General features: G+C 34.9%; 1 protein-coding gene and 1 long non-coding RNA gene across 7 annotated transcripts in view; one reads left to right on the top strand and one right to left on the bottom strand.

The window, feature by feature from the left end:
• Window positions 1–3,942, bottom strand: part of LOC120773893 — a 212,728-nt gene extending 208,786 nt beyond the window's left edge. For both annotated transcript variants that reach the window (XR_005705198.1, XR_005705199.1), the window contains exon 1: window positions 3,621–3,942. This is a non-coding gene — a long non-coding RNA (uncharacterized LOC120773893). The remainder of the gene's footprint in view (window positions 1–3,620) is intronic.
• The window catches only part of LOC120773891 (frequenin-1), a 95,550-nt gene that overhangs the window by 65,462 nt on the left and 5,645 nt on the right, over window positions 1–24,443 (top strand). For all 5 annotated transcript variants that reach the window (XM_040103066.1, XM_040103067.1, XM_040103065.1 and 2 more), the window contains exons 4-7: window positions 10,426–10,450; window positions 10,532–10,580; window positions 13,128–13,217; window positions 21,676–21,754. In XM_040103066.1, coding sequence (XP_039959000.1) covers window positions 10,426–10,450; window positions 10,532–10,580; window positions 13,128–13,217; window positions 21,676–21,754 — 243 coding nt within the window. The remainder of the gene's footprint in view (window positions 1–10,425; window positions 10,451–10,531; window positions 10,581–13,127; window positions 13,218–21,675; window positions 21,755–24,443) is intronic.

Below are 24,443 nucleotides of genomic sequence, written 5' to 3'. Positions count from 1 at the left end.
TAGAGTTAGTAAAACTACTGAAAGTGTCACAACATTATAAATAAATTCGTTAGAAAAAATCAATTTTACAACTGAGATGATTTGGAAGGCTTTCCTAGGAGCTGGCGTCAAAATTAGACAATGGGCATGACATCGCCCAATTTAAGTTGAAACCTTATAGAACTACTAGACCCATTTCAAACAAATTTTTTGAATAAAATTATCACAAAGTGATAATGAACTAGATATTTTTTTCCTCTTATAGGAGCCAATTTTATTATAGAAAGGAAACCTTGCAAAATAAAGCTACTAAGGCTTTTTAAGTTAAAAAATTATCAAGCTCGGACCATAACTCCCCCTCTCATAGGACCGACACTCAGAGATCGATTATGTGGACCCCAGTGAGTTTTTATCGAAAATATGTTAATAAAGTATCCCCTACCACTAATATATTTGACTAAAATCAGAATTTCAAAACTTCCAGTTGGGTTTGTAACGTATATCTTTTTTTAAGTATATCTTTTTCTGATAGTAATATAATTCCTTTCTATCCAAAGAAGCTGGTCATTTGTTAGCTGGTCCTGATTGGAATCAAGCTCATGTATGGAAATTTCCATATTTGTGAAGGCTGCATCGAAGTTTAATATTCAGTTTTGCCAAGACATAAAAGTGTTTCTCCGTCTTTTATATTTGCGAATTCCGAGAGTATAAAATATTTTATCACACCTGAGATTAAGTTTTCCTTCCGTGTTACGTTTAATATGTATAAATGGCAAAATACTGTATTCAGATATTTTTAGCAAAATTATTTTACGACTCATCAAGTGGTTTTTTTTTGTTTCATGTAATTTTATGACACATTGTAAGCTTATATGAAAAAAAAAACAACCGCAACCGTTGCACGCACCGAAGCTATAACACCCCTCACAAATAGAAAAAGTACTTTACAAAAACGTGACTTTCATCGGATAGTATGGCTACTCAGACCTATACGTTGGTTGCTTTTTATATTTTGGGACTTGGCTACCCTAGTGTTGCAACTGACAACTTCATAATATAGTTTGACGTTATACAAACTAAGAACGTTTTGCCATATGGACGTTACTTGTGTTGTTTACAGAAACTTGAAATATTCAACTCAGCCAAAGAATGCAATTAAATCGTGAACAGTTTCGCGCAGTTATTTTTTACAACTTTGAAACTGAATTCACTCAACAAAAGTGCAGTAAATTTTCGACCATGAAGCTCCTTCAGTGACCAGTGTTAATGGATAATATGCTGAAACCAATCAAAATTGTAGATCATTACAATATGAGTGTTATGAAGGGCGCCCAAAATGAGTTCTTCTTCCGGAAATCATTGAAGCTGTACGAAAACTACTTTTGCAAGATCGTCATGTGACCTATCGTTGGATTAAGACAACTGGGTGTGTTAAGATGAGCCGAATCCAGCACAAGTTCTGCGCATACGAAACATTTTCAAGCAAGTGGTCGAGTGTTTTTTTTTTTGGGCCAACTAAACATATCGCAAATATAACACTGGAACACACACTGGAAATATAACGTGCTCCACAAGGACCATATGTCAAGTTTTAACTGATTCGTAGATAATTATAATATGAATATTGTGCCGGATTTACGACGATAAAGAAAGTTTTATGAAAGATATGCCTTCTCTAATTGACTTTTGATGTAATATGTAATTCTAATAAGCTATCACGAAATTTTATTCGTCTACCAAATATCATATCTAAATGCAAATATAACCTTTATTGAGTTGGGTTGAAAATTTCTACTAATTAAATGGAAAATTAAAAGAAAATAATTATATTTTATTTGCGAAAAATTCTACAATTTTTTTTTGAAAAATTCTACGAATTAATTGAAAAGTTAAAGGAAAAAAATTATTTTCTCATTTTTTTATTTATTAAAAAAAAACAAATCTCAAAATGACCTCTCAACATTTTTATATATTTACTTTGTTAAGCCCTCAGAGAAGATAATGCGTGACATTTTTTCTTAATTTATATTCTTACTTTTATAGAATTTACAAATCAATTATATAAGAATATACGGCCACAGGACGTTAATATTTTACTGTGTGTGTGAGAGTGTGGATTCACAAAACTCTGCAGCAACTTTGTTAATTTATTCAAAAGAGCAAGGAAATGAAAAATGTGTGCCATAAAAACAATTGACTTTATTTATTTTAATAAAACCTCATACAAATTGCATATATTTCTCGGCTTTGCGCACCACGGAGCAGCGCTGCGTATGAGCAACTTTTCAGCAAAACACTGAAGTACGTATACATATGCAACAGTGCATGTGTGCAACAAGTTTTTGGGCACAATTTATTTGCATTCAAATTGTAATCACATGCAACAAAAATGCCGTAGTAATGAAAACACAATGACGCCGACAAGCAAAAGCAACAAAAACATGTAAATGTGATTACTTGTGAATATGAGCAAGCAAAATCTAAATTCAGTTATTTTCAACAAATTTTTATCTTTTATAGATTCCATGCATTTTTCATGACACAGCAACAAGCTGAGCAGATCCGTGTCGTCGTCGTTGTTGTTGTTGTTGCCATTGTGGAGAAGCAAATAAGTACACTTGCAACAAATTTAATATTCAATGAGGGTGGCTGACAGTTGTTGTTGTTGTTTTGCAAAGCCATTGTTTTCATATTTTTCATTCATGCGATATTGACTAAAAATCAAATCATCATGCGCAGCAACAGCGGCGACAGCAAAAATAACAAAAGCAACAGCAGAAATGTGGCAAATGCAGCAGCAGTGGAATGCCAGTTGCAGTTACTAACTGGTGTGGCTGTGTCAGCTTCCATGCATGTTTCAGCTGCAGCAAGTGGGGCGCCAAATGCAAGTGCCACAAATGTATGCATATGCATGCCACAGGCAGTAAAGCAAACTGTGCAGACACACAATCATACAAATACCTATGGGTTCCAGTATGTGCATGCGCTCAAGTATGAGTGTAAGCAAATTCTATATATATCCATAACAACAACAAACAAGAATAAAAGTTCATGTAAAAAATTGATAATACCCTTCACAGGTGCATTACTTATAGCATAAATGGGTATACACATTTTTTTTATAATTTTTTACGATCAGTTTGTATGGCAGCTATATGCTATAGTGGTCCGATCTAAACATTTTTTTCAGAAATTATACCGTTAACTCTCACAACAATCTGTACCGAATTTCATAAGTATACTTTTTTAAATAGAGAAGTTTTTCAGATAAGGATTTGAATTTGATCGTTCAGTTTGTATGACAGCTATGTATATGCTATAGTCGCTGGATGTGAATAATTTATTCGTACACTGTAGCTTTATCTTGGGAAGTGATCTCAGAGAAATTTCGTGGAGTTTTTCATACAATGACTTCAGTTTGTTCGGCCAGTTATGTGACAGCTATATGCTATAATGGTCCGATATCGACCATTACTTCAAAAAGCCGCTTCTTGGCGAGAAAAGCACATACTTATGTAAAATTTCAGATCGTTATTTGCTAAACTAGTCCTCTTATAAACATTCACACAGACAGATAAACAGACTAGCAGCCATTCCTAATCGTTATTGTTGAGGGTATAATAATACAAATAAGTACTTACCTTGATATTTTGAATGCTTAGCTGCGCCTCAACTGCATTTCTCTACAATTTATTTTGTTTTCTTTTTCATTTTCCCTGCTGCACACAAGCACACTTTAACTGTGGTTTGTATCACTATGCTGCTGTGTATGCAGCGCTGTGGTAAATTCGAAATTCTTTTGTTGGCCAACCGAGTCAACAGCATGTTCACGACGTTGTCTGATGCATAAACATTGGCGATGTTGCATCTTTAATACACCGAGGACGGCATTAGTAGCAACAATGACGTTTATGGCAATGTAAGACAGCTGCTTGTTCGTATGCTCCGAACGATTGTTATGATGTTTACACTGGAAAATAAAATAAAAGCAAAATACATAACAGGTATAACTGCATATACCTGAAATGAAATGATGGTAGAATGCTGCTAAGTGGGAAGGTGAGACTTAAATATTGCTGGTTAAAAGGTTATGGACTCTGAAAATATAAAATTTTTTTAAGGAAAATGCAGTATAGAGTATATTCTAAGGAGCTGGAGCAGAATAATGGAAATTGGGGTTACTGTTTATTTTTATTATTATTGTAAATATATGCAAATGGCGTGGGTAATGTAAGCGAACTTCGCTACTTTTTTGTCTTGTTGGAAGTCATTAAAGTGAAAATTGATTTCTAGATATCTTAAAAAATTCTCACCAAGTATGAGTTCTTAAAATTATCACGAAAGCCGTTCGCTTTTCAGCTACCAACTTTTTTCCTTAAGTTTTGCAGATAAAAATTTATACCTCAGAATTTACTATCTGAAACAATATTTCGTCTTTTATAGTGGTAGGAAATTAAATACTTTAAAAAAACCACAACAAATCTAGGAGAGCTGAAGTTCCAGCCGAAATGCTGCACCAGGTGGCTATTTTACCGCCATTTTGTTCAACTCATAAATGGCATAATGTAGTTTTATCAACAAATCTGAATGACTGCGACTGATGTGCTAAATGGTCTGTGTAGTATTTGAGGTGTCGTGAGTTCGAATTCCAAATTCAAAAATTGTTCATCACGAATAACTACTTTTGTCATCTTAGTATATGTTCGTAGTTTGTGCTCTATATCCCTGGACTACAAAATAAAAAATCCTACGTAATAGGAAATTTTTACTATAATTTTTGGTTATTACAACACAAAATTAGAGGAACCCATTATGACCAAATTTTATTATTTTTTTTCCCTTTTAACATCACGTCGTTCTTGTTGGTATATCCTACATACATAAATAAATAAATATAAATTAGGTGAAATTAATTATTTTAGTAATTTTGCTGCCTGAAGATTTATGCCAAAGCAATTAGAATATCTCGACTTTGCACCTAGAATTCTAAAAAAGATTTTTGCATTTTTGTCATGCATTTTTTGGCATACTTGATATGAGACATCAGATTACTTTAAGTGTTGATATAGGGTTATAGTAATCACTGTTGTTGAAAAACTTATGTTTATCCCCGATAATCAAAAAATCGAAAAAATTATTTGGTTTGAATATATGATAGAAAGCAAAAGGACTACGTGTTGTACTGGTTCTACTTCGGCAAAGCTTATTAGCAATATTTCAACATAAATTTTGACAAAAAAAGCAAATTGTAATTAAATTAAATGAAATTTCAAAAAATATATTTTGCTAAATTGGTAGGACATTATTTAATTGCAATGCCAAATATGAGCGCGTTCTGTCAACCAGTTTCTTTACCGCAGGCGCTTAAGTCGGTACACCTCAGTAGTCCTTTGCGATTTTTACAATGAATAAAAATATCGAACAAAGAATTTGTCTCAAAATTTGTATTTTTTTACCAAATTTCGTTTGTGGAATTGTAGTGAATGCTGGAAAAGGCTTACGGTGATTCAGTTTAATCAAAAACATAAACCTACGAAGGGGAAAAGCCTTCAAAGGCGATCGAGAGATCGTTGAAGATATGCCTCGTTTTGAAGTGAAGTTCAAGCATCATGAAAACTGTCAGACACGTGTTACAAGGATGAATGGATAGTGAGTTGATCCGAATGATTTTGGTGGATATTTTGGATACGAAACGCTTTCTTGTTTGATAAAGTTTGGGGAGGTTTGTGTCCGTGGAACCCGTTTTCTCTGGTACAAGCTTTCGTTTCTACATTTTAGTTAGTTCGGTAGCTCAGTTTTTTTGCGATTTTCGAGCATAACTATTGCTTTCATTTACATATGATTGTGCCATATGAGCCAGTTTAGTATTTATGGAAATTTATCTTTGAGTTCATGGTCTGTCATTTATGAACAAAATTTATCTTAATTCAGTTTGATCGAACATTTCTGTTTAAAATGTTATTTATGTAAATTGTTATTTTTCTGTTATAAAACAAAACGTAATTGCTCTCTACTCATGCTCTTACTAGTTGCTCGTATTCTTAATTTTCTGGTAAAAATGATCCGAACTTCAAACAAACCAATATTTATTTAAATGCTTGTGTGCACAGACTTCCAAGTAGTCTTTTGCTAGTCTTTCTTCTCAGTGCAAGTATAAAAAAAATAAATAAATGGTTGCCAGTCATCGCTCTTTAAGATGTTGATGGCGTCGCCGCTGATTGTTATGTACTTTCGCTTCAATGATTTCCTTACAACTGCTCAGCTGGCTGCTTGCTCATTTTGCTAACCAATAGCCGCATTTGCTCGCCTGCTTAGTGAGACGCTCGCACAAATAGACGAAACAGACGAACGGACGTTGTGACGAATTGGTTATTTAGTTGATTGGTTGGTTGGTTGGCTGGCTGTCTGGTGAGTCGCGCGGTTGACTGCCTGAATACTATACAGCTCTGATGCTCGTTGATTGCGTTGTTGCTCTGCCTTGCCAGCGCCCGCGCTCCTTCTCCGACTGCTGTCAATGTCACAGCAGCTTGTCGTCGCATTGTTGCAATAATATTTGTAGCTGACTAATGGTATGACCCATTGTTGATTGTGTTGACTGCTGTTGGCATTATTCGCTTAGTGGATTGGTTTGACCATTTCTGTCTGCCTGCATTACCCACATTTGCCTCATACTTTAAAGCGCTTGCTCTTGCCTTCGACTGTGTATGTGTGTGTATGTGTCAGCATCCGAGTTGCAATTTGCTCAACTCAAATATACTAACATATTTTATTCAACTCCCGCTGGCGCTCAAACGCATACAAACATGTGCTACACACACACACATGCGCACACATTCGCCGCTCTCCGTTTTGTGCTTATCAATGTTAATGGAGTGCAATCAGTGCAAAGTCAATATTTCTACACAGTCCGTTATAAATAAGTATTTTTGCACAGTATAATCGTAAAATGTGTTTGTTATTGTTATTACAAATGTTCAATGAGCAGTGACTAGTCAACGGACAAATGAACTGTGAACGTTGGTGTGGAAATAATTTCGATTAACTTGACAATTCGTTTAGATATTAGAGCAACTGAAGAGGAGCGCAGTGCGGTCATATATTCTTGCGAATTTAAAGAATTTCAAAATGTCAGAGAAAACACGTAAATATGAGGACGAAGTTCATACGCTTTTTTTGAAGGATAGAGACTTTCCATTTTGATGTCAAATTATCTCAAGAGATTTGATATGACTTTCTGTATCAAGTGAGCGTTTTTCTTTTCTTCCCAATCGATGACGATGGAGCAGACGTTCCATTGCCCGACCATGAAGAAGTTCGAATAGCAATTGCCCGCCTGAAAAACAACAAAGCGGCAGGGGCCGACGGATTGCCGGCCGAGCTATTCAAACACGGCGGCGAAGAACTGATAAGGAGCATGCATCAGCTTCTTTGTAAAATATGGTCGGACGAAAGCATGCCCAACGATTGGAATTTAAGTGTGCTATGCCCAATCCACAAAAAAGGAGACCCCACAATCTGCGCCAACTACCGTGGGATTAGCCTCCTCAACATCGCATATAAGGTTCTATCGAGCGTATTGTGTGAAAGATTAAAGCCCACCGTCAACAAACTGATTGGACCTTATCAGTGTGGCTTCAGACCTGGAAAATCAACAACCGCCCAGATATTCACCATGCGCCAAATCTTGGAAAAGACCCGTGAAAGGAGAATCGACACACACCACTTCTTCGTCGATTTTAAATTCGCCTTCGACAGAACGAAAACAACTGTTTCTACGCCTGAACTTGGTATCCCCGCAAATCTAATACGGCTGTTTAAACTGACGTTGAGCAACAGCAAAAGCTCCGTCAGGATCAGAAATGACATCGCCGAGCCGTTCGATACCCAACGAGGTTTCAGACAAGGCGAATCCCTAACGTGCGACTTCTTCAAACTGCTGGTGGAGACAATATTTTATAAGAGTGTACAGCTGCTGGCATATGGCGATGATATTGATATCATCGGCCTCAACACCCGCGCCGTTAGTTCTGCTTTCTCCAGGCTGGACAAGGAAGCACAGAAAATGGGTCTGGCAGTGAACGAGGGCAAGACGAAATATCTCCTGTCATCAAACAAACAGTCGTCGTATTTGCGAATTGGCTGTCACTTCACCGTTGACGGTCATAAATTTGAAGTTGTATATAATTTCGTCTATTTAGGAACCAGCATTAACACCATCAACAATGTCAGCCTGGAAATCCAACGCAGGATTACTCTTGCCAACAGGTGCTACTTCGGACTGAGTAGGCAATTGAAAAGTAAAATCCTCTCTCGACGAACAAAAGCTAAACTCTATAATTCGCTCATAATTCCCGTCCTGCTATATGGTGCAGAGGCTTGGGCGATGACAACAACCGATGAGTCGACGTTACGAGTTTTCGAGAGAAAAATTCTGCGAAAGATTTATGGTCCTTTGCGCATTGGCCACGGCGAATATCGCATTCGATGGAACGATGTACTGTACTCTGCTGTACGAGATATACGACGAATCAACAACCGCCCAGATATTCACCATGCGCCAAATCTTGGAAAAGACCCGTGAAAGAAGAACCGACACACACCACCTCTTCGTCGATTTCAAAGCTGCTTTCGACAGCTATAATCGCGTAAGCGGTGTCTACGCCAATTAAGAAGAAGAAGAGCGTTTTTCAAGTGAAGAATAAACTTATAGGGCACCTCTAATCAAATTTTGAAAGAAGAAGTACTTTGTAATGCGAAAAATAATTTGTGAAAACCAGCTGAAATACTTCAAAAAATATGAGCAATTTCTTAAAAATCCTTTTAATTATGGTTCCATAAAGCAGCAGAGGCAGAACATCAACCATCGATACTCGATCCAAATGGTACATCAAGCTTTTAGCAGTGGATGTAGGGATGAGCAGTGGAGAAATGAAACATCATTTAGATCTGAAATTAATGAGGAGTCGTATCGTTCAAATTATCCCTGAGAATGTAGATGTAGAATACACTTCTATGGTACTCTTACCAGAGCTTTTACCACGACATTTAAAGGCGAGACTGGCTAAGTACCAATTATGGGATGCAGATTGGAGAAACATTGTATTTTGCGACAAAAAGAAAGACATTTCTGATTGCTCCAAGAAATATTAACGGCAAGTGAACTAACAAAGACGCACCTGCCACCGCCGTGTTCATGGTGGAGGAGCGGTCATGGCTTGGACTGGATTTTACTTTGAAGGAATATCTCTAATGTGCTTTATTTCAACTCAAATTAATGCGGAAATTTATGTTGACTTATTGCATGGTGAACTAATCGAATTTGCGGGACAGATTTATGGCGATAACTGGACTTTTAAGCAAGATAACGAGTCAATTCACAGTGCGAAACATACCAGAGAGCTTTTTAACTATAGAAATATCCCGTTACTGGACTGGCCAGCCAAAAGAACGCATCTAAATACTATCGAGAACTTTCCGGGTATTGTTTCTGCAAGAGTTTTCAAGAATGGCAGGCAATTCGAGACCGATAAACAGTTAAAAGAGTCAATAGTGGCAGAGTGTAATATTATTAGCCAAATTACCCAAAAATCTTTGGCTAACTCAATGCAATTTCGTCTGCATCAGACAATAACTCAAAAAGAAAAGTGTATTAAATATTTAAATTAAATAACAAATGGCACAAAAAACCAAAAATGCACATATATGTAATTACTTACTACTTAATGAATTTTCGCATTAATTTTTTTCAGTGTACAGTAACTTTTAACTTTTATTTTAGACGTAAGAATAAAAATATATAAAAAACAGATATTTGATAAGTGCATTTGTTTTCTTTAAATTTAAATTGGAAGGCATGCACACAGGTGTATATTTGCTCATACGTACATTGTACTATTTTCAAAAATTTGAGAAAGTGAAAAGCTAAATCAAAAAATACACCTCAACTTTTTTATTTTTCAGTATTTTTAGCTCTAATAGTGAAATTTGAACTAGTCCACTATCCGATAGAGTTTGCAATATTGAAGGCAGATATTGTGACGACGAGCACTCGTCATTTTGTCCACCCTTTGGAAACTTTTCAAACTTATTTTTTGTACTTTTAAATAACGAATAAATACTCATTTTTTGTACCTTTAAATAATGAATAAATACTCGTTTTTTATACTTTTAAATAATGAATAAATACTATATGATAAGAAAATGGATAGTAAAAATTTCACTTGCTGTCACCAAAATTTATTCTATATTCTGCTAGTGGTCAGTGGTCATCGGAATAACTATTTAAAGTACTTTAAAGACATATAACATATAACTTACTTATTTAACTATTATGGAAGTTAAGACATACATATTTTTGTATAGTTTCGGAATTTTTACTCACTATAATAATTCCTTAAGCGATTATAATTAAACTGATTTTAATATTTCTCCTTTTCTTAATTTCAGTTACAGAAAAAGAAATTCGACAATGGTAAGCCACTAAATAAAAAGTTAATAAAATAAAAAACTTTATGTGAGATATATTTCTTTAAAATTATTTTATATAAAATAGGCACAAAGGATTCCTGAAAGACTGTCCCAATGGTTTACTTACAGAGCAAGTAAGTTTTATGTATATGAAACCATATTAATCAAGAAATAATTTTTTATAACGTAAAATCTAACTAAATAAAAAAAGAACACAAAATTAAAAAAAAAAAATTCTAACTTTCTCTGAGCAGCTGCGATCATAATGCTAACATACATAGTTCAGAGTTCGTGCTTCAGTTCTTAAATTTTCAATTATATTGCAAATTTTACGGAGCACACCAATAGCCAAAAAATTTGAAATTTTTAGGGTAAGTTTTTACATTTTTCAAGAAGTAAAGTAAAGAAGTGAAATTTTTTAAATCTGTAGATGAAACTTAAAAATAGAGAGTTCACCTTTAACTATGAAATATTTTTCGTACAATGACATACGATAAAAGACATTAAAAATTGACAAAGTGGTAGTGTTTTTACCCGAAATTTTGTTCGGCTTTATCCTGCCAAAATTCGATTTTTGATCAGAAACCGATAAGTCGTTTTAAGTAGAGTTATATACAAAATAAACAGAAAAAGAATTTCATAATGATTTGATCGATTCCGCTCAAAACTTTTTGAGGACTTTAGCTACCACCTCCGGGCGACCATTTTATTTTGATGTCGAGAAAGTTGTGTAAAGCAAATTCCTTGTACATAAAAACAACGTCCAGCCATTATACTACAAATCAGTGACGACGGCTTGCCTTTGGTACAGATCCATGGGTTCTTGAAATCCTCGGAACCGACGTGAAAGCTCTTTCTTATTTCTCAGTTACCGCAGTGGAGAATATTTTGCTTAAGAATGCGCGTAAAACGTCAGAACTCATGACTGTTTTTTACACTTCCGCAGTAGACTCTCCACGAGTATCTCTTTCTTCACCTCGGACTTGCATATAGCCAGTCAGCATACAGCGCCAAATTGTCACTAAAGCTACTTTTACGGGCTTTGTAGAAGAGTTTAATGCTTGAAGGTCTGATCACCGTTAGCTTCAATGTAATGCAGAGAGGTTTTCTTTTACATTTCTGAGTTTTCGGAGGACAAGAGCTTTCAAGAGTTGTTCACGATCAGTTTCCTTTTTCAAACATTTCTCACCATTAAAGCAAGGGTGGATAGTAATCAATGATATATATAGTGGATACCCATTCGTAATGTAAATTATGGTATATTAAATTCGAATGTCTACTACAGACGTGCTTTAATGAGGCTGTAAGTAATTTAGTAGTGTTCACTTACAATAAACAGTTGCTCAGAAAAGTCTGCACAATATTTCAAAATGTCTATTACTACAGTATAGTCATTTCATATACTATATATTTTTTTACAAATATTACAACAATTTACTAATTTTTCCATGCTTTGAAATTTTTCTTCTCTTTTCACTGCTACCGAATAAAACTCATTAAACGGGAATTGAAAAACAAACAAAAACCAATTACATAACCTAAATAAACAACATAATTGCGATCATAAAATGTGCTAATTGCCGACACACAACGCGTTCGTACTCGCACTCGCTTGCTAACTCGAAACCATAAAAAATTTGCAACTTGACACTCGCTGCGAACTTGACGGCAATAAACAACTGTGATAAACGGAAAATGCAAATGGATGACAATCTAATGTCGCTGATTGACACTTATGCGCGTTGTATGTGCGCGCGTGCTAAAAAACGACAACAATAATGTGGAAATAAATACCATTAAAATTGTACAACTTTAATTGTCTTTCGGCTGCGGAAATCGACTGCTCAATCGCTTGGGGGCGCAACAACAACAAAAATGCACTTGTCTGCTCATCATTTCTAACACTGACTGACTGCTGATGATTCTCGTTTGCTGGGTGTTGTTGTTGCTTTTTGACTGATGTCGCGTTTGCCACTGTTGCCGTGTGCTTTTTTGTTGTCCACGCTTTTACGCGCGCAAACAAAACCAAATGCTGCTTTCAATTATACCATCTTCTTCCATTCTAATGCGCGTCAATACAACAAACAACTGTGAATACAACTACTAAAAACAACAATATTGCTGTCCTTAAAATTAAACGTTTGGCATTCTCGCTTTCACATGGTTGGCTGGCATTGCTTTCGCCATCACTGCCAACCCACCCGCCTCTACATAACGTGCCACCCTTTACTATCGCTATCACTGTCACGGGCGCTCTGTCATTCCATTTGATGTCATGTGTCACTATTTTGGCATGCGTTTGCGCGTCGCCGCTCGTCTACAAAACACTTTTCTCAACGCGCAAATGTTCAACGCGGAAACACGCACACACACTGACACCCACACACCCCGCCCGCATTTATAAACGTGAAATCAAAATAAACACTAACGCGCGCTTGCATGTGTGTCACATCGCGTTTGGTTGCGGCTTTGTGAAATATCTACTTATGTCACACGCGCCACACGCCCACATCATCTGTGCGCCCGCATGCGTTGGCTGCCATGGCGTATACGCAACATTTAATATTTGCGCTACAAAACTGCGACATTTACAAATGCGCGCGTATAATGACTAAAAATACAACAACTAAAATCACAAACCCACTTGCGTCTATATATATATACATATGTATACACCTTAGGGTTTTATAAAAATCTACAAACAATTCTTTCCGCAAGGCGATCCCAGTAAATTTGCCTCCCTGGTGTTTCGAGTGTTCGACGAGAATAATGTAAGTATATAAATAAGGAAATACACATACACTACACCACATTATATAAATTTATATAAAAAAGCACTGCACATTTCTCAACAAGTGCTAAGCTAAATTGTATACTGCCATGTATGTGTGAGAGCATGAAGGATCACCTATATATGTATATTGCATGTGACTTTTCAGCGCAAAGTAGTTGTGCAAGAATGAGTGAATGAATGATGTTGATAAATGAAATAAGTTGATGCAATGAAATTTTGCTTAGTCGCGCAGCATATGCTGCCACAGCATGCACTCTGCGGCCTCCAACTTGGGTGTGTGTAATGGTGTGGGCGTGTACGTAGCCCACTCACTTGCATGCAATCACAAGGCGACAAGAAACAAGCAGAAATAAATGTTTTCGAGCAAAATAAATGCCAAAAGTTTGACTTCGCGCCCCGGACATTATTTGAGTGGATTTGGCACTCAAGTTGCAGCTGCTGTTGCATGTGTGTATGCGTGACTTGCTCACATTTTACAACACTTAAAAAAAGCAACAGAAGTTGTAGCTATTTTTGGCAAATTTTGTTGTTGGTGATTTAAAGCTAATACCTCTTTAGTATTGCATTTAGAGAAACACTCAAATAATTTGTGTTTCCTTGTGCTTTGTATGTGGATTTAATGTATTTTCAGTAAAATTGGGAGTGTATGAAGTGAAAAAATTGTCTACTTGTGTGGGTTATAAAAACTGATCATTAAAGTTAGGGAGGACATTAACCCATAAGATAAGATTCCGTACTAAAAAAACTTCTTAGACAGTTTTGTAATTTCTTGACTCAGAATTGTTTGATGACAATTGAAATTGTCAATTAAGGTCAATATAGAGCTCTCATTTGATTGGCCAAGAGTTCAATACTGCACAAAAACCGCTTTAGAACAATTTAAATAAGGGAGGATACAAAAAACTTCGATGTATTAGCCCCAAATGAGTGAACTCGAAAAAATCTCATGGACCGAATTTCCATTTGCAAATCGCTGTTGGTCCGCAACAAAATCGATGCATTTCTGAAGCAGACGGTTACTCTTAATGAAAAGTGACAATGTTAAACAAAAACGATCGTGCTCGAATCGTGTTACATCAACGGTCGAAAAGGTTTCACTTTCTGTGTGGTGGAATTTCCTACGAAATTTTCTTCTATGAGCTGTTTCTCTACGGCCAAACTCTTTATTTGTCCTGTTTTGTCAACAAGTGAATAGTCGGTCGGAAGACGTCGTTTACAAGGGAAAGACAACAGCTTGGTTGGGATTACTAGCTGTTCCTGTCGTGGTGACTAATTTGTATGTGAAAAATGTGTTTCAAAATAAGCTTTTGAAAATCTTCTCACTCAGTTTTTTAACAAATATAGAACAAGGTTACTATGAGTGTTGTATTATGAAATTACTTTAAAAATTACAACAAGTTATCGAACAAAAAATCGATTAATTTTAGCAATGCTAAATTTAAGACAACAAAATATTTGTTTTTGCTAGACGTTATGAATTGAAAGCAATATTGTTGAGATTTTTATTGGTTAAGATCCAATATCTTTTTTGCTAAGCCATTATTCCATTTTGAATGATAGGGGAGTAGTCAGGTTATGATTTCCTCAATGCACAAATTTATAACAGTCTAAAATCTAACTGTTAATCGGAAAAAACAGAAATCAACATTGCTTATTGTCTTTACACCAGTGTCATCTGACCCATACCAACATATGATGCGGTGATATGATGAATAGCATTATCAAAAAGGTGCTTCGTGCAAAGAAAACTACGTTTACAAAGGTTCTGATGGTTATGCTTGATTATCGGCCAAAGAAAATGTAATGGACCAAATTCACATTTCGATTTGATCACAGTAGTGTAGTAGAATATGATACACTACTTTGATCAAATCGAAATGTGAATTTGGTTCCTTTAAATTAATCCCCTCCCGCTGCAATACACTTATGCCGACGAAGTTTCCAGTCATCATAGCAAAAATCTTCCGATGTGATGGCCATCAGACCATTCTTCGATTCAGCTTTTATATCCTCAATTGAGTCTAAGCGGTGTCCTCGGAGTGATCATCTGAATTTGCTGAATAGCCAGAAGTTCAATCACGAAGGTCAATCAGGCGAATGCGGTGGTTGCGGCGCGATATTAGTTGAAAATGTGGCGAAATGCTCACGAATATCCAATGTATGTAGTATGAGAAGGTGCATTATCGCACTTCTTTGTTCAATAAATTCAAACATAGTAAAATTCGAAGAATTCACTTTTCGAGTCTCACAAAACGACGCGTACTTCAAATACTAATAAATATTTTGACATGAAATTTAGCATAGATGCCACTAACAGTACTACCAACTTACAGAAAAAAATTTACCGATTCGAAAAACACGCGAAGTACAAATTAAAAATTCATCTTTCATGATCATTTGATCACAGTAGCACAAGTGAAGTATGAGGCAATGCTCACGGCTAATAATTTTAGGGCAGTAGAATACTACTCGTCGTCATCACGGGTATAGTATCTTAGTCAACTTGGTAATGGACTCGAGCTAAAATGGCAATGCGACCAAGAAAATGAGATCCAGCAGAGAAAATTGGACTCATGGCTCTGTGATCGTTAATTCCAACGGAAAAATCTACGTATTACTACCGACGGATAAAAGAGTAAAATAAGAAAAAAAGCGGGCTTTTTCTGTCGTAATGCATTATTAGAAGGTAGTTTCAAACTAAATAACATCATGCCTAAGTCACACTGCGGTAGGTTATGCAAGCAGGCAGTGATTAAATTCTCATCAAATAACCCGGTTAATATAATTTCCGTCTACAGTCGTATAGAAGTAGATAAAATGAAAATGCAGGCAAGCTGACGCGATCGCAATGGATCCTAGAGGACCACCTTAGTTCTTGGAAGTCTAGCGACACAGGGCATACCACAAAGTTACTTTGCGGTAGTGTTGATGGTGGGCAGACAAAAAAGCTGCAGCTTTTAGGCAAAAAAGAACTATTTAGTATTATAGGGGTCATCACAGGGTACTTACACTTCCCATCTTTACAAAATGGGAAAAGTGGATTCATATATGATAAAAATTGAATGTCCTTAAAGGAATTTTCACGACTTCCTTCCAAGAAAATATTTCGTTCCACACAATATTAAGTTTGTAACTTAATTAATAAGCGTTCTGTTCAGATCATATCTATTCGATTTCGGATACTTTCTTCGAAAAACAGAGAAATAACTTTTTCACTTATGACCCAATCTCTCAAAAAAAGATCGTTTCGTCCAATATCCAGAAAAAGATCGTTGTGGAGTAAAGTGGTATGGGTTAAGCCTTAATATTTTTCTAAGCTTCAACTAATCAATCGAGAAGAGGAAGACTTTCGTTCGAGCCACTTTACGTTTGTTTCTATGTTATAATTCTTAATGTTTAAGCACTAAAATTGGCTTTGCTGAATACCACGATTTTATTAATACTGAAGAAGTAGTTAATTAATCAAATATTTATTACTTTGGCAACCAGAAATTTTTAATTTAAAAAATAATAAAAAGAAAGACAGAATTAGTAATAATAACCTAATAATAACCAAAAGCTCCACAGGTTTTTAAAGACACTTAAGTTTGAGCTTAATTTCTTAAGCTCCAAATACTATTGAACAATTCTCATACAAATGGAAATGTAACTAAGATTCAAAGCAAACTTTTTTGTTGACGCTCATACCTCAGCCATATTGCCTCATAATATCCTAATCGATAATGTCATTAATTAATTTCCAAATATGTGCATACCGTTGCGTATCATTCGTTTTGGCATTTTGCCTTCGATTTCAATTTCGCCAACTTTCGTTTTTATCGTACTCATACGATGTCTCGCTTTCTCCGGCTGGGCTACAATTATTTAATTAACTAATTTCATAGTAATTGAGGGATTATCGCCACAAACCACAAAAGCACAAATACTGCCTTCATTGGCAATGACATATCGACGGAATTGATGAATGGCTGGCGAAAGACCGAGGCGGATAATTGAGAAGCAACAGCAGAAAACGCAGACCGCTGAGGGCGGAAATAGAGCATAAACAAAATGAATGTTGACGATACAGAAGCAAACAGTAAATGCGATGATATTGGGGAAAATTGTTAAATATATGGATGATGGCATGGCCAATATTAAAGGATCAAGTGGAGGTGTTATTTAATGAGGAATCTTAAAATATTAATCAATTTTATAATTTATAGGTATATTAAGATTTTGCATAATTTGTATTTATTGAGCATTTACTATGTGTTTTTTGAATATATGGGAATGCTTAAGGAAGATTTTCATGGTAAAAAAAATAATATTCTGAAAATTGGAAAGAACTTTTTGGCAGAATTAACTAATATTCATCTACCCGTCTCTTGACTGAACAGTATCACAAAATTACAAGGAGAAAATGCTTCCGAAAATGGCACTGAAAAGCTCAAAATCCCAACTATCAATAAATTCAATATCAGCAATCTAACTTGTATTTTTTTATATATTTTCTCATCCCCGTCTCTTATTTTAACAACATAGCACAGGTCATAGAAAATTTAATAAGTGCAACTAGAAATATTCTAAATGGTCTTTTAGAAATAACCGCAACCTTTGGCTAGTAGATGTTATATGTAGATTGCCTTTTGTATTTCAAGAACAAAAACAACTTTATTTATTTACTTTACTAATTGAAAATTGCTTTATTGTTTCCCAAAATATGTCCAAAAAAAGGGATTTTGTTGGATTCGGACCATCTTGAAACACTCATATACTTGTGCATCCACGATAGATTACCTGTCACGATGTCATAGAAGTATTTCGAAGTACCGCTTATTTATTTTTGTTTGTCTCAATCACAGAATAGGTCACATGACGTTCTTGCAATATCGGACCTTCACGAAATTCGTCTTGCAGTGATCTACTGAATTCACCACACCATTCATAAACACTTGTCCTTGATGAAGCTCCATCGTCAAAGATTTAATTAAATTCATCTATGTACTCTTAATGAGTTAATCCACATTGAAAGTTGTAAAAATTAATCACATAAAAATGTTCGCGACTTAGTTCTATTTTTTGGCTGAGATGTATATTTCAAGTTAAAAAAGTTATAAAAGGCAGCCTTCGTATATTTCTATATTTGTCTTATTTCATTAAGAAAATCTACTATGTCAGAGACTAACTGATTCATAAGAATACACATCGCTTATTCCAGGTTTTAAATGTGGTAGATATAGGACTATTGCCTGTGGACCTGTAGCTTGTACATCTAGCTATACTACGCTTATGTAGAATTTAAGGGAAATACCTAGAGTAAGATTCAAAAAGTAAAAAATATTTAGATAAATTAGGTCTTCAAAAAGAACTCAGTAAATAACTTACTCGACTTTTAAATCGATATTTTTGACGAAGGCTATACCTGCTCTGTTAGTTTATCCTTAAATGTAGTATTTCTCTCAAAACTACAAATTTAATGAAGAGATTCCTTAGAGCTAGTGATGTCGGAAATGGAATAAAGTATCGATATATATTGTATCGGTAATTTTTGAATATACCGATATCGATATTGATATTTTTATTTAAAAATATCGATATATGATATAAAAAAAAAAATATTTGGCCTAATCTACTTTAATCCTCTTACATTACTAGATAAATACTAATAAATAGAAATAATTTTTAATAAATCAAGAACAACAATTAAAATATTAATTATTTATTAATCAAACCAATATTTATCTGGTGCAGAGATAAGAAAAACTCTTTGATTTACGTACTCGGCTGTAAGCCGACTTCTGTTATAGGGTACTGCGAGATTCACAGCTGATGCCACTCTCTCTGAGGAAACCGAGGACGCAGGCGATATCAAATATTTTAGAGCTATGTCGGAAAGGACTGGGGTAAAATGACGACAATCAAACCAGAATTTAGTAGGAATCTCTTTTCTTGGTATTATAGGCTGATCTAGATATTGCTTTAGTTCGCTAGGCAAACCATCACTAGTTGAAGTTGAAAGTAAAGAGTTTGCTGAAGCTGCAGCAATATCTATCATAATTTTTTCATGTCCGGACCACAACGACGGCGAAGAATTCTCTAAATTTGGAATTATGGTAGTGGGAGTGGGTCTGAGTTCAGGCGAAAGTTGTCCTCTACGTCTATGTTCTAATGACTGGAATGCTCGAATTATTTTGTTTACATACATACTTGAATTGATTATTGATTGAATTACTTAGTTACATTGTTTGAGAACTACAATCAGAAAAAACAGAAATACACTCGCGCTCGCGTTGAGGTTATAAAACGCGGGACGGATAACAGACTGACATTGACAAACAAAAGTTGAATTGAATGACAGACACTGACACTGAAATGACATTTACACTAGACAGACAAAGTTGCCAACTTAAAAGCCAACTTTAGTACTAAATTAATAAGCAGGAAATCGAGTCGACCATAAACAAAAAAAAAGTTACAAAATGTTAGTTTAAAAAAGGATTTAGAATTTTTTGATCATAAAAATATCGATTTTTAAACTTTTTCAATACTTGTAATATTATATCGATACCTCAATATATCGAAACAATAAATATCGCTCAAAAATATCGATACATTGAAAAAATTATATCGATATATTGATGTATCGATTTTTTTTCGACAAGCCTACTTAGAGCCAAGCCATCTGATCATTATCAAATTTTTCAGCATATACTTAGTTTTCCAAAGTCCAATCAGTTTTTTTCTGATTGATTTGATCAAAAGTCGTTTGAAAATACAACGCCATTTTGTAAGTTTTTGATAGTTTTCAACTGCAAGCAATGTAAGAACATTATTTTCAAGAGAGAATTAGTTTGTTTCAGATTTTAGGCACGGAAAAGCCTCAGCTCGAAGAGCGACAGATTTTTCAAAACCTGAATTACCTTAAAAACCTTTGAATCCCTACTCCGTTCTGCTGTTTTAGCACCAGAACATCTTCGTCTACTAATTTTGAGAAAATTGTCGCCTTGACCTAGTTCTGGTACGGAGTTGGATGAGCATAGCAGTGCTTATAAGTATTTCTTAGATAAACATATTCTTTTCATCTCTGGATGAATTCTGATCGGCATCTTAAATAATATATCTTCATAATGCTAATGCAGAGAAGCCGTTTATAGAAGATAACAACCAAGTAGAAGCAGGTCTTGAAGACCATGCCGAAAAAAAAATTATTTCGACTGTTTCGATGTCTGAGAAAAGCGTTGGTTGCAAACGATGAAGTGGATTTGGAAGAATAAATCAAGAATTTACATTTTGAAACAAATTCACTTTACTTTTTGATTACTGCAATATACGATATATCATATTTGGTGATATAATTCATACAAAAGTAGTGAAAGCACACTCTTGCCCACCATAACTCCAAAATTGGTACAATAAAAATGAATATTTGAAACCCTCATCATTTTTAATCCCAAAACCACCTCTAAACTCAAGTATACAATCCCAGTTATCTAAAGCGCCAGCTCAAGGGCTTATAGTAAACCGTAATTTTTTGTCAGAGTTACACAGTGTGTAACCCTTACTCACTCACCAGCACATCTCAAGCGTTCGGTCACCTGGGTTAAGTGCACTCGAGCATGACTGCTGCTGACTTGTGTTTTTTTACATTTTTTATTCGAGTATTCGCTGCTGTTGCTGTTGCAAATGCTGTTGCCACAGTGTCTAGGGACATTCTGTTGATTTATGGATTAATTTCGGTCAGCAGAGCTAATTATATAACTTTGTGTGTGTGTATATGTGTGGTTCACAGTTTCGGTTACGGTTAACTGACGAGTATTTGCACACATAGCGTAAACAGGGTGATGCAAAGGGAATTGTTGTTGCAGATAAACTTTTTTGAAATGATGATGGAGCCCCAAATGTAGGCAAAGTAAGTAGATGTTGCCTACATTTAGGCGCTTATTCGTAGTATACTATTATTAGTTATTTAAGTTATACTCTTAAAGCTGTGGTAAAATTAGGAGTAAATTAGCTTTTAGGGTCTCTAAAGTGAAGAACTTTTCCATTCAGTTGCATAATTTTATTTTTCACCTTCTATGTAACCCTTTATATGTTTTTTATGTAAGCAGGTAGGGACTAACATGAAAATATGTATGTATATGTCATTATAAATTATAACTGTAGTGAAATGCTTCTGAATGGTGTGTGGTGAAAGTGAGTTATGCTGCAATTGCTGTTGTTTTAATAATGACCAGTATATTGTCTGAACCCCAACCATTTCATTCTCATTATGCCACACACTGGCATTTCATAAAATATGATACATAATGTTTCACGTTTCTCATTTACTCTTTTTCCCTCCCTCATATATCTCTGCGCATTTGTTTACGTCCGCAATTGCTGCCTTTGGACTGCACGAAATCTCCACAAATTGCTGTTATTTGGACACGACTAACACACTCCCGCCCACACAGGATGGCTCAATAGAATTTGAGGAGTTCATACGCGCCCTCTCCGTGACATCGAAGGGAAACTTGGATGAAAAATTACAATGTAAGTTTATTGCTATGATTGTATTATGCTTTTTCGTGTTTCTCGCCTTTATCGCCTCCCTTAAGTATCGTTCTATCGATTGCACATACATATTATTGAAAGCTTTGACAGTGAGTAATGTCCGTTTGTAGGTGGAGAATTTATTTACTTGTTTATGTCTCGGTCATGCCGTTTCAGTGTGACACAAATACATACGTTTGTATTTATACATATACATATATATACAACCGTAAGAAAATCTTTCGAATAGTGTAATCACAACGATTTCCTCTCATTTTTATTATTTTTGCGTGGCTTCGTTTTTGGCGAATTTCTTCTTCATTGCCTTGTAAGCCCGCCAACCACTTCAATTCTCATAAAAACGCCGTGTTCAGTTGGTAATTCGCATTTCCCTTATATTCTGTTTGTATAGAAAGTCGCGCTCGTTGTTGTTGCATAGAATTTTTGTTTTTTTTTTTTTGATTTATCCCTCACGAATTTTTGCATAATTTTCGACTGTTCGCGCAATTTCACAATTGGCATTTTATTGCTGCCATATTATTGAGATTTTTTATGAAATATGGCAAGGTGCTTTTGGGTATAAACATTTTATGGGGGCGTAAACGCATTTTAGTGTAACAGATTTATTTTTCTTTGCGCTCTTTATTAACCAATGAAATTAGAGCAATGAGTTTACGAGGCATAAATAATAAAAATTTGACACAACATAAATGTACGATTTTTACAGTTCGGACTTTAGTGACTTTTGGAGTACATATAGCATAAAATTTGTATATTTTATTCTAAATGTGAAATAAATGTTCCAGTTTGTTTTTAAGAGTTGAAATCATTATCAAGTTTAACTCTAAAGTAAACTAAGCTTCCCGAATTCAAAAATTCGTCCTTTGAAAAGTAGATGTGGGTATGATCTGACTTTACTCATTTTCTAAAAACAAGATAAGGGTGTATAATATAAACATTACTTTGCATCAGTTAAGGTATTTTATATACCTTAAAATCAGAAAACATTATTGTTTCGCTTTTTTGGGAGACATTTTAGTTTAGAAATTTATAAAATATATGTATAATCTGCAATTATTTTTTAAAGATTTTTCGAATCCTTTAATACCGTACCGGTGAGGAAGATTTTTCCACTTAAAATCGTCTATCCCTAAAATATAATCACTGCTGCTAAATACAAGATATGATCTTATTACGTTCCCTTCTATTTTTAGTGACTATTCTTATACATACGATTTAATAATATTTGAAATAACTTAAGGAAAATTCATTATCATTTGAAGAGAAAACAATAATCGAACTTGTAAAGAATACCAGATTCCAGTATTTAAAATATCAATACAAGTTGGCAGATGTCGAGAAGTATTATATTAAGGTGAATTCTGATGTTAACTAGAGCCCGCGTTTTTAAGTCTGGGATTGAAGGACAAAAGGCCGAATAAATGCTGTGGGTCTCTTATTCACCTTATTCACAAAAAAGTAATTGAAAATGAGTAAGGATAGTTGGACTGAAAACTTTTCGATCTATTAAAAAAGCTTGGTTAAATTGGGAAATTTTATGAATCGCTATCGTATCTTTCAGATCATCCTTAACAAAGAGGGATCGACTCATTATGTAAATAATAAAAATATATTGAAATGGATAAATACTTCGTTCTTGCATTATTACACAATATAGACAAAGAGGTGAGAGCCTAATTGCTGTTTGAGTTGGTAGAAAATTGATGCACATTCTCTACACGTAAAGAAAGGAAGTACTAAGTTCCGGTGCAAAATTTTATACTCTTGCAATTTGCAAGAATCATAGACAGGGAAATACCTTAAGATGTAAAACGTCAACCAGAGGATCGGAATCCAAAAAAATATGTATATAACTCATACACTAATCGAGATATTTTACAAACGGTTTGTTAGAAAAACGAAATTCATTATACTTTTGTAGCATAAAGAGTTGGGGATAGAATTGATCTGATTTTATCTATTTTTGTAGACACTAAAAACTATTATATGCTAATAAAACATTCACATGGTTTTATCATAGTACCTCACATACAATCGCCCCTCATATAGAGTATAGGCCGCCGGATGTTCGAAAACCTTGATATTAGTTTTAAAGGGGCTAGGTAAAGATTTCGCCTAATTGTATCTATTTTAGGCCTAAAAATTCACTGTAAAGAGTGAAACACCAATGAGCTAACTCACTTATAAACGGATGTACACGGTATAAAGTCAACCGGAAGTTCGAAAATCTTTCTGTTAGGTATACGGAGCTAGGAGAACCATTGACCCGATTCAAACCATTTCTGATACACAGAGATAACATTATCACTAAAATATCATCTTCAAATTTCAATTGTATATCTCATACTTTATTTTAGCACTTAGTTATGGAACTTTATAGGTTTTCCTTGATGAGCGTTTGTGAGCGTGCGAACTCGAAATTTTACGAAGGAACTTACGTACCAAGTTTCATCGAGATGTCTCAATTTTTACTCAGGTTACAGCTTGCACGGACGGACGGATAGACAGACAGTCAACCGGATTTCAACTTTTCTCGTTATCCTGATAATTTATGTATATATTGGTTAGTCGACAAAAACTTTTCGTATTTCTAATCAAACTTCGAATTATTTTTTTAATATTTATACTAATAAATAAATAAACAAATATGTACCATTATGGTAGACCA

This window comes from Bactrocera tryoni, chromosome 4 (assembly GCF_016617805.1).
Source record: "Bactrocera tryoni isolate S06 chromosome 4, CSIRO_BtryS06_freeze2, whole genome shotgun sequence".
NCBI lineage: Eukaryota > Metazoa > Arthropoda > Insecta > Diptera > Tephritidae > Bactrocera > Bactrocera tryoni.
Note: the sequence above shows the minus strand (reverse complement) of the source record. Positions and strands in the feature narration are given on the sequence as shown.